Genomic DNA, 10,967 nt, shown 5'->3' on the forward strand with positions numbered 1-10,967 from the left:
GTTTGATTCCTCGTGATGTCCGGTTTAGTTTTTACAATATCTCCAAATTGTTGGATTTATTATGTAATAAAATAAGGGTGATCTAATCTAAGTTGCTGCAGTAAGCTAATTTTTCTCACACGTTAGACTTGTTCCATATTTTCAGCATTGCCTGTTATGCTCTTTTGTTCATTTAAATTAGCGTGTTACTTATTAAAGCTTAGGATAGATTCAATTCATTCATCAATAGTTTTGCATTTGTAGATATATATTTTCTTACGATAAGAAAGAAAAAAAACTGTTGATTAATCTGAATTCAGATATATATATAAAAAAAAACTATTAATTTCTTTAATTAGGTAATCTAAAGAGTTTGGATTAATGGGATACAAAATTATGTGCTTGTTATTTGATTTTATTTTTGACATGAAGTTTGATAAGAGTGCTTCTTTTTTTATGATTACTTTTACCAACGGTAAAGATAGCAAAAGGATTAAAAAATGTGGTGAAAGTTACTTTTATTGTCTTTCACTTTCAGAAAGTGGCAACGGGAAAATGATGAATGACATCCTCAAAATTTAAATCCAATTTACAAGATTTTGTGGTTCCGATTTGTGTTTATAAAAATAAAATAAAATAAAATGCCTCAACGGGCAGATTGATAGTGACATGCAAAGTAACTTAAGACTCTCGAACGTCTCTCTCGAATAGGGAAACGAATGGAACACTTTGAGATTTTATATAATTAGAAAGTTAGAAAAGATCTCTTCTGGTGAATCTTTTATTTTAAAAAACTTTGTCTTTTCTATGAATCTTTTGTGTTTATTCTTTATTGGGAATTTGGCATGAATCGTAATATAAATGAAAAAAATACAAATTTATATAAGTAATAGTAGTAGCTAAAATATCACTATTGTTTTGAGCTTCATGGTAATTGAAAGACGGGTAGGCTAAATATCACTTAAAATGGAGCGTCTGGTTGCATTAGTCAAATTTTGTATTTTTATTTTCTTTGATAGTTTGACACACTTCCACCCAATTATATAACCTTTGAAATCAGAAATAGTCTACTTGTTGACAAAAAAGAAAAGAAAAGAACCATCTATGATTATCTGAAATCATTACTGAACGCAAAAAAAAAATATTCATAATTGTTTTTTTGTTGTTGTTGTTAATTTTCCATATAGCTGTTTTTTTTTTAAGTTCAACATTTCTATATAGTTTGAAGAGTCTAATTTGGTATGATTGTAAGTTTTGACCATAATATGAAAAATATTCTCCAATGGTACAATATTACTATAATTGTTTTTTTTTTTGCTTTATATGTACGATTATAATAATTAAAACCAGAAAACAAATCTTTTTTTTTTGCTTTTACCAGAAAACAACGTGTTGTGTTTTTTTTTATTAGAAAATAAAACCTAGGAATTGAAGCTCATATGAGATGTGCAGTCTATAAATATCAACATGTCTCACATCCACACAAACAAGACGAAGAAGTACAAGTTATCTCTCTCTCTCTCTCTTTTTCTCAGAACAAAAGAGTACAAAAAATGTCGTCACTCAACAGCTCTTCATCACCAACATCATCGTCATCGGACCAATCTGATGCAACTACTACTACTACAAGCAGCACCCACTTGTCTGAAAAGAACACAAGAAAGAGACGAAGAGACACTTCTTCTTCAACTTCTTCTTCATCTCCTAAGCATCCTGTGTACAGAGGCGTACGGATGAGGAGCTGGGGCAAATGGGTCTCTGAGATCAGACAACCTCGCAAGAAAACTCGTATCTGGCTCGGCACTTTCGCCACCGCTGACATGGCGGCGCGTGCTCACGACGTCGCTGCTCTCACCATCAAAGGCTCCTCCGCGGTCATAAATTTCCCTGAGCTTGCTTCTCTCTTCCCTCGTCCGGTGTCTTCTTCGCCGCAGGATATTCAGGCAGCCGCCGCTGAAGCAGCCGCCATGGTGGTCGAAGGAAAAACGTCAGAGACAGAGACAGAGACTTCCTCGGAAGCACCGCCGCGGCCGTCAGAGTCGTCCGAGGAGGAGAGGCTGGAGGAGATCGTGGAGTTGCCTAACATCGAAGAGGGGAGGTACGACGGAAGCGTGACGTCACGTGATGATCTGGCTTACTCTGAGCCGTTGGATTGTTGGGTGTATCCTCCGGTTATGGATTTTTACGAAGAAATCTCAGAGTTTAATTTCGTGGAGTTATGGAGCTTTTCTCCTCATACGGAACTGATTAATTAATCACTAATTACGTTAGTTAATTATATTGCTGTCATAGATAATAATTATACCATTTGTTTTTTTCGTATGGGATAGGTCGATACGTAGTACTTGGCTAAGTTGTAACATAGGCTAAGGGCTTTAGTGTCTATAGTAAACAATTATTGTAAAATATACCTATGTATATGTGTAATATATATCATACAATCATCGTTAGTTTGGAAATTTGTAACTATCCTCACGCAATGTTCTTGTAGTACGTACATGTGAATTAACAAAACCAAAATGTTATTTTACTCATTTCTTAACGTATAAATTCTTAAAAGAGTCAATGGTCATTCTTTGTTTCTTTCTCACCAGTCATTGACCCTGTTCTCTTCTCCAATGCTGACTCACGTGTTATAGATATTTTAAATTTTTATAATATTGTGAAGAAAGAGTTCGAATCTAAAACTAATAAAATGTTCATAAGTTTGGTATAAAATTACTTTCCAATTTACAAGATTGAAAGACTATTATCTCTAAGCATGTATAAGCAAGAAAATTATACTATTATAGTTAGGTAACTGTGAGAGTTTAGGTTGGAACATAAATTATAGTAGTGATTAGTTATACGAGAGAATGCATTATAGAACACGCTAAAATTAATTCCAACGAGGTACACCGTCCGGTCATTTAATTTACTTATAAAATATTTTGGCTTTTCTTTGGTATCGTATCACTCAATGTTTGTCAAAAAAATGAACTAGCTCCTCTGCTATTACAACCAACGTAGAATCACACAGTGGATAAAAAAGTTCAATCTCTTATTCCAACCAACAGAACTATAACGGATAAAGTAGTTTTGTTTTGGTTTTTTTTGGGGTCACGGGTTCCACCCATAGTAGAATATTATACTCATACTAAATTCTTGTATTCGTTTGTTTTTATCAAACTAATGACACAATTGGCCAAAAGATAATATAAAACGAATAATTCAAACTAAAAAAAAAAAAGTAAAAAACGCACTTGATTTTCATAAAAGGTGGGATTACAGTTCAAGTTCCATTTTCAAATATCTCTTTTATTTTAAATTTGTATATTATTATTAGTCTTCTTAAACACGACTATAAATATAAATTTTTAATTATTTAGTATTTGAACGTGTTTATTTTTGGTTTAAATATATAATTTAACTGAAAACGAGCAACCAGAGAAGAGGAGAAGAGTCAAATATTGCCGTTGTGGACCTCTTTTTGTTTTTGTCAATTTCTTTTGACGAATTCAATTTATGTTTTCTACCGTTGTATAATAAGATTTAATAAACCTTTGGCACCTAATAATATGAGAAAGACAAAGAACCCAATGGAATCGTGTTGAAACTATTCACAGAGATTATTTTAATATGACAAAACTATATGAATCATTATCTCGTGCTTACTTCTCGAAGTCCCTTTGATAAAAATGTAAATAAAAATGAGATGGGTGGGTGGGCATCAATAATAGAGACTAAGCCATTAAGGTGACCAATAAGGAGGTTAAGTAAAAAAATTAATAAAAAGAATTAAAATTGGTAATACGTAAATATCATTTAGTTGTCAAATCTTGCAAGTCAAATGTTATCTGCCTTGTAATATAATCAAATAGTTTTGTGTGTTTATCGACCAACCTATGGACTCTTTACTTGATTTTGATTTTCATCAACTTTGCTATTTCACCTAAAATATATCCACAAAATCATACCTTACCATGTGCCATTTTTCAATGTCTCTCAGTTCCTTTCTAAATTAATTAGGTCCATGCTTTACATAACTTTTTCGTGACAGTATGTCAAACAATTAAAAGTTGACCATTCTTTCAATATGGATGAGGAATGGGAATTATTTATTGAAGCTCAAAGAATTATCTAACCATACACTAAGATTACAGAGGAAATGTAAAACAAAAGATCAATCTCATTGCCTCTCTAATTGGTTTTGATAATGATGTTTGTTGTTTGCCACAAACTGTGTCTCTCTTTCATCTTATGAACTGTTTTTCGCGGTAGTCATGTCCAGTTTCATCACTGTCTCTTCAAGCTCAATCCGTTTGATTTTCCTGAGTTCAAGGATGCTTGGTGGCATTGGTTTAATGGAGCCATAGAGCTCAACAAGAGTGAAGAATTCTTGTTTCGTAAGACTTTTCTTTTGAACCAGTTTCTGTACCACCTCGTCCATGAGCGTCCGGTTCCTTCCAAGAATCTGGTGCATGCATTTTGTTTAATTATATTAAAGAGAGCCTATATAAAAGGAGAATGCTGTAATACAGTTTTAGTCGATTTAGAAGTCTTTTTTACCTCTTTAGCACGCTCGTAACACATGTTCAATATCCGCAATGCCTCCGTATCAATATCCTGAAAATCCAAGTATTCAAAGATGATATTTGTTTCTGAATATTGAACCAACTACAACAACTTGTGGCCTTACGTTAATTCGATCAGCTACCCAGAAGTTATTCAAGCCATGATGCTTATCAGAAAGACCACCGAGAACCAATGATCGAGCAGCTGACCTTGCGTTATCCGATGTTTCAGCCCATATCGTGCTTAACTGGAACAAGGCCATTAGCAAAGATTGGTTACTTAAAAACACTACTGGAGAAAAGTAAAATCACAGATCATATCTAGATGAAGTTTCTGATGCAGTGTCATGGTTAAGGGGAAACATATCTCTCACCTGATCCTCACCATACCATAGTTCATCTGCAGCTCGAGGTGCTAACTGAACAGTTATATGATCCAAGATGGATTGTCGGCTGCATATAGTAGACCATAGAAGGACTTGGATTAATGTAAAGAAACCACAGGAAAGTAAAGCTGTATTACTAAAGCCACAAACCTAAGCATCCCTTCCTTAAATTTGATATGATCCATCTTCACCCGGACATAACCCAATTCTCTACCAGCTCTAGGGTTGATTGTCAGCTGGTCAAAGCCATCGAAATGTCACAGTGCGGCATAACAGAAAATTAAAGCTTCAATGTAGTAAGGGGGGTTTGAAGGGAAAAGATTTTAGAAACTTACAAATTCTATATTCTTCATATCAGGAAAGTTCACTGCTACAACAGCCATAGCAGCTTCATTTATAGCTACTTGTCGCCATGTCTCGGAGCTTCTGTCTTTTCTATCTAACATTCCTCTTTCTTCTATTTGTGCAGCTTGAAGCAAATCATCTGTTGTTAACTGCATTAGAGTTACAGAGAATATATAATTTCTCAGTCTTTTACTCGCTGGTATTAAAAATAAACTTTTCAACTTATTATTAGCCTAAGCTGCTTCTCTAGCACAACGCCCAAGAGCTTAATCCATTGGTATACGATCCTAACATTCGAAACCAAACCCATCCAAAAGCAAAAGCAGATACGATTCGAACTAAAAATATTGATCTCACCTCTGTTCTTCCATCACGCATCATATTAATTGCTGCTATCTCAACAATATTGGCAAGTTCTGCTCCAACCATGCCATCTGTCATGCTAGCAACTGCCATATAGTCCAAATCTTCAGCCATTGGCTTCTTGCGAGCATGGACCTAAACAGCAAAACCAAAACAAAGATATAGCTTTGAACCGAAGGACAAAACTCTACATAGCGGAAGAACTTTGCAAATTTACAAGTTTAAGAATACAAAAACACATACGCCAAGTCATTACCTGCAAAATTTCCATCCGTCCAATAAGACCAGGTTTAGGGATAAATATTTTGCGGTCAAACCTTCCAGGCCTCACAAGCGCAGGATCTAGAATATCTGGTCTGTTTGTGGAAGCGATGGTAATGACCTCTCCCCTTCCTTCAAAACCATCTAAAGAAACAAGGAGCTGTACCAAACACAAAAAACGAATAAAAGTTTCACCCTTAGAAAAACGAAGAAGACTATTACACGCAATCTAAAATATCTGGAACCTGATTGAGAGTGGCATCCCTTTCTTGTCCTCCAGAACCCTTTATTAAACCACGCTCCCTTCCAACAGCATCTAATTCATCAATGAAGACCACAGATGGAGCCTGCAGAGAGACCACCTTTATATTAGCATCTGGAAAAAGACTGAATCCTCATTATACAATGAGAATCATCAGAAAATGAACCCAGAGGTATTTCTTTACTATCTGATAAATGAAACTGAAGGTGAGATTTAAGTTCCACGACCAACACTTGTAAGCAAAGTTACAAGACTCACATTCTCTCTAGCTTCCTGATACAATGCTCTGACACGAGAAGCACCGACACCAACATATATTTCCACAAACTGAGATGCAGAGATAGAGAAAAAATTCACTCCTGCTTCGCCAGCTACAGCTTTTGCCAGTAGAGTTTTTCCCACCCCAGGAGGCCCACATAAAAGAATACCACCTAAAGCAAAACACAATATTGAAGAGATGATCAAATAGCAAAAGGATATATAAGTTTATACCAAATACTTGGTGATTTAAGGAAAAACAGAATTTGTCGCAACATCGAACCTGGAATCTTAACACCTCTCCTACGGTACATTTCTCCATGAGTAAAAAACTTAACGATCTCCTCGAGTTCAAGACGAATCTTCCCAAGCCCAGCAACATCTGTAAATTTCACATCCACACCCCTCTCCAGATACTCAGGTAGCCTCTTATTTGATGCTCTTCTCACACGTGCGCCTGATTTCATGAACTGCATTGCCATCTGTAAGTATGGATTTTTCTCACCTGTTCCTTCTTCACCCTCCTCATCCTCTTCCTCAATACCTTCCATCTCCCTCTCCAACTCCCTCATTTTCTTCCTCTCATCTGCTTCTGCCTTCTCGATCTTCAACCTATCTTCATAATCCTTCTTTTGCTTCCTATAGTTAAGCACCACCACACGATAAAATATATAAAAGAACACCAATCCAAGAGCTGTAGCCACATTAGGATCCTGAGCTAATTTCGCCCACATATTCGCCATATCTTGATAGTTTCTCCTCGCCTCACGCAAAGATTCCTCGTACTTCTTCTTCCTAACAGCTTTCCTTTTCTTCCTCTCCTGTTGTTTCTTCTGCGCCTTCATACTCTTTTCCATCATCTCTCTTTCCTCTTTCATCCTCTCAAGCTCCTCCTTCCTCTCCCTCTTGAAACCCTCCCTCATTTTCTTCAACTCAGCAGCACGTTTAGACTCCTTCTTTGGCTTAAACCATGTTAACATATAAGCAGGCACTCTCCACAAAAACCCTAAATAAGGAGACGGCACAGGAGGCCTCTTAACCGGAGGAGTATAAGCATTAACACAGGCAACATCAATCCCTAACTCATCCCACTGCTCCCAAAACCTCTTATTACCATCCAAAGAAGGCAACACAGTCCTCAATACTCTAGAATCCTCTAAAACAACTAACACAGGCTCTACCTTTTGCCGCAAAGTTAAATTAGGAGGCTTTATCACATGCTTAAGCTTACCTTCAGCTTTTAAGCTCAAAATGTCAGTGTAAGGTATACGATTCGAAACTACAGGAAGGTCTTTAGACCAAGCTTTAAGCTGCTCAAGAGTTAAAGCCTCCTGAGGTTTCTTCTGAGTTCTCTTTCTCTCTGATACCTTCGCCGCTGCGAGTGACGGTTGCGCCAGGGAAGCGGAGATTACAGTGAGAGTGATGGGTATTGCGAGAAGATTGACTTGGGTTGATTTGGATTTCTCTTTCTCTTCGCTATCATGATGAACATCGTTCGTAGCTGAATTGGTTTGGCATGAAATTGAAGGGTAATTTCTAGGGTATCTCTGACGGTTCTCCGGTGAAAGGAATTGAGAAGGTGGTGACGAATGCAGAGGGAAACGACAAGCCATGATGTAGTTCGATTGAAGGAAAGAAGAATTCAACTTAGAAGAAGTGAATTACAATAAACCAAGCGAGTCGAGATCGCCATTAAAACGTATAGAAGAGCTTCATTTCTCAGGCGAAGGGATGGGATAGAAGAAACAGAGAGAATACAGAAACAGTTTGGTAATTTAAAATGACTTTTTAAAGAAAGCCCAATAGGCCCATTTAGCTCATAAACGTTTAAATCCAGCCGCGAAAAAAAGGCGTTCTCTAAATCGGGACGCGGAAATTAGTTTGAATTATTTACTTTGTCGTTTATAAAGGAACTTGGTCAACATAATTTCAAAACAACTTTGGAATTCGAAGTTTTTAGCTGACATCGATTGAAACAAAACAATTCCAAAAATCAATACATAACATAAATAATTATTGTAATGGTGAAAAAAAAACATCGGACAAGACGATGGAAGGAAAGTTACAAAAGGGTAAAACAGTAACTATTGTTTCTAGCGGTCGCGTGAGAGACGGAGAACGTCGAGAACAGAAGAAGCGGCGAGGAGGAGAAACGCGAACAATGAGAAGACGACGGAGAATGCGAGATGGTCACAGAAGAAACCAAGAGATTTGCAGAAGTTTGGAAGAGGCATGTGTCTGATTCCTGTTCTGTTCATATTCGTTACTCCTAAAGCCGCGGATCCTCCACTCACCATCGCGTATCCAAATATCTGATCTGCAATGAAGCAAAACCATGCTTGTGTTCTTGTCGGGATCACGGGAGATCTTTTCATCAGTCTTGTTCCGCTTGTGATAAGTTGGACCAACGAGTAAAGAACCGTCGCAGATGAAACCACCACTAGATATCTGTTTAAAGCATTCAAATAAATATGTCACATTGTCACACTTGTTCACTTACATTTATGATTTACTATGAAATTTGAATTTGGCTTACATTAGAGAATCTGAGAGAGACCAAACGGCGTGGAGCTGAAACTCGAAACCGTAGAGAGTGGTCATGCTAGTCTCGCGTGCCGTCACCGTTAACGTCACAGCAACCACCGATACAGCCATGCACATAGCTCTTAGCGCAACCATTGCCACGTCATTGCGTCTTCTGCCGTAAGTGGTGGCTGTGTGCACCACGTCGCGGATATCAAGCTTCTTTTCTTCAGTCACAACGGTCGACTTTTGTTTCTGCTCTGCTGCTTTCGCCATTGTGAGTTTGTAATATGTAATTAATTTACACGAGAGCCACGCCACGCCACAGACGGGATTTATAAGCTTAACATGATAGACACGTGGCTAGCTTTATAGTGAGAAGTTCAAAACACTTCCCGTGAGGCTTCTCAGGTGAGGTCTATGTAATCAGTGTTCGTTCTGCACGAGGAATGACCTCAGTCTGCTCAAATACAAACAACAATAAAACAGCTAGAAGAGAAGATTTTTTTTTATATTTCTTAATCAGATTTGTACTNGGCGTGGAGCTGAAACTCGAAACCGTAGAGAGTGGTCATGCTAGTCTCGTGTGCTGTCACCATTAATGTCACAGCAACCACCGATACAGCCATGCACATAGCTCTTAGCGCAACCATTGCCACGTCATTGCGTCTTCTGCCGTAAGTGGTGGCTGTGTGCACCACGTCGCGGATATCAAGCTTCTTTTCTTCAGTCACAACGGTCGACTTTTGTTTCTGCTCTGCTGCTTTCGCCATTGTGAGTTTGTAATATGTAATTAATTTACACGAGAGCCACGCCACGCCACAGACGGGATTTATAAGCTTAACATGATAGACACGTGGCTAGCTTTATAGTGAGAAGTTCAAAACACTTCCCGTGAGGCTTCTCAGGTGAGGTCTATGTAATCAGTGTTCGTTCTGCACGAGGAATGACCTCAGTCTGCTCAAATACAAACAACAATAAAACAGCTAGAAGAGAAGATTTTTTTTTATATTTCTTAATCAGATTTGTACTGAATTTTAGCTNGAATTTGGCTTACATTAGAGAATCTGAGAGAGACCAAACGGCGTGGAGCTGAAACTCGAAACCGTAGAGAGTGGTCATGCTAGTCTCGCGTGCCGTCACCGTTAACGTCACAGCAACCGCCGATACAGCCATGCACATAGCTCTTAGCGCAACCATTGCCACGTCATTGCGTCTTCTGCCGTAAGTGGTGGCTGTGTGCACCACGTCGCGGATATCAAGCTTCTTTTCTTCAGTCACAACGGTCGACTTTTGTTTCTGCTCTGCTGCTTTCGCCATTGTGAGTTTGTAATATGTAATTAATTTACACGAGAGCCACGCCACGCCACAGACGGGATTTATAAGCTTAACATGATAGACACGTGGCTAGCTTTATAGTGAGAAGTTCAAAACACTTCCCGTGAGGCTTCTCAGGTGAGGTCTATGTAATCAGTGTTCGTTCTGCACGAGGAATGACCTCAGTCTGCTCAAATACAAACAACAATAAAACAGCTAGAAGAGAAGATTTTTTTTTATATTTCTTAATCAGATTTGTACTGAATTTTAGCTGTCGGTCAATACAAAGACAATTTTTGGAAAACACCTCTCACAATTTGAATTTTGATCACGCTCTAAATTTACCTACCCACTCTGCTCTCAAAAACTTCAAGTAATCTTGTGTATAGATGAGCCACTAGGGAAATGACTACCAAAGAAGCTTTAAACACCGAACATCAAGTCGTAGACCTTTGCGACCATCGACCTCGATGGGGAGGCCATAGCACCACCGCTGGTTTGAGGGGAGAAAGCGCTACCGTTTTGCAAGTACTGAAGACGAGATGAGGGTCGAGCAGTGTCTCTGGTGGATAATGGTGGAGGTAGAGGCGTGAATCCTTGGTTGTTGAGTCTCTCGTTTAACGCTTGCTTCTGTATCGGGTCTACTGGCTTCACTCCTACTATTACCACTCCGTTTATCATCATCCCACCTTTGTTCAGCGCTTTATGTGCATCAGACCG

At 38.2% G+C, this 10,967-nt stretch overlaps 4 protein-coding genes across 5 annotated transcripts in view; 1 reads left to right on the forward strand and 3 right to left on the reverse strand.

Annotated features, from left to right (window-relative positions):
• On the forward strand, window positions 1,423–2,472 carry LOC104781169 (ethylene-responsive transcription factor ERF036-like). The gene has a single exon (XM_010505776.2). The coding sequence runs from the start codon at window positions 1,533–1,535 to the stop codon at window positions 2,232–2,234; it is 702 nt and encodes a 233-aa protein (XP_010504078.1). The 5' UTR covers window positions 1,423–1,532; the 3' UTR covers window positions 2,235–2,472.
• On the reverse strand, window positions 4,023–8,157 carry LOC104781179 (probable inactive ATP-dependent zinc metalloprotease FTSHI 2, chloroplastic). The gene is made up of 11 exons (XM_010505782.2): window positions 6,691–8,157; window positions 6,408–6,580; window positions 6,133–6,234; window positions 5,883–6,047; window positions 5,621–5,761; window positions 5,254–5,412; window positions 5,069–5,154; window positions 4,907–4,985; window positions 4,658–4,780; window positions 4,528–4,584; window positions 4,023–4,432 (listed from the first exon to the last, which is right to left on the reverse strand). The coding sequence occupies exons 1-11, from the start codon at window positions 8,018–8,020 to the stop codon at window positions 4,217–4,219; spliced, it is 2,631 nt and encodes an 876-aa protein (XP_010504084.1). The 5' UTR covers window positions 8,021–8,157; the 3' UTR covers window positions 4,023–4,216.
• LOC104781188 (CASP-like protein 3A1) lies at window positions 8,335–10,282 on the reverse strand. 2 transcript variants are annotated; one of them, XM_010505800.2, is made up of 2 exons: window positions 9,988–10,282; window positions 8,335–8,855 (listed from the first exon to the last, which is right to left on the reverse strand). In XM_010505800.2, exons 1-2 carry the CDS (start codon window positions 10,248–10,250, stop codon window positions 8,501–8,503), a joined length of 618 nt encoding a protein of 205 aa, XP_010504102.1. In that variant the 5' UTR covers window positions 10,251–10,282; the 3' UTR covers window positions 8,335–8,500. The 2 variants fall into 2 exon arrangements, with proteins under 2 accessions (XP_010504102.1, XP_010504093.1); XM_010505791.2 differs by lacking the exon at window positions 9,988–10,282 and adding an exon at window positions 8,944–9,237.
• LOC104705004 (CASP-like protein 3A1) overlaps window positions 10,671–10,967 on the reverse strand; it is a 1,094-nt gene continuing 797 nt past the window's right edge. The window contains exon 3 of the mRNA XM_010421000.2: window positions 10,671–10,948. Coding sequence (XP_010419302.1) covers window positions 10,671–10,948 — 278 coding nt within the window. The remainder of the gene's footprint in view (window positions 10,949–10,967) is intronic.

This window comes from Camelina sativa, chromosome 1 (genome assembly GCF_000633955.1).
Source record: "Camelina sativa cultivar DH55 chromosome 1, Cs, whole genome shotgun sequence".
Taxonomy (NCBI): domain Eukaryota; kingdom Viridiplantae; phylum Streptophyta; class Magnoliopsida; order Brassicales; family Brassicaceae; genus Camelina; species Camelina sativa.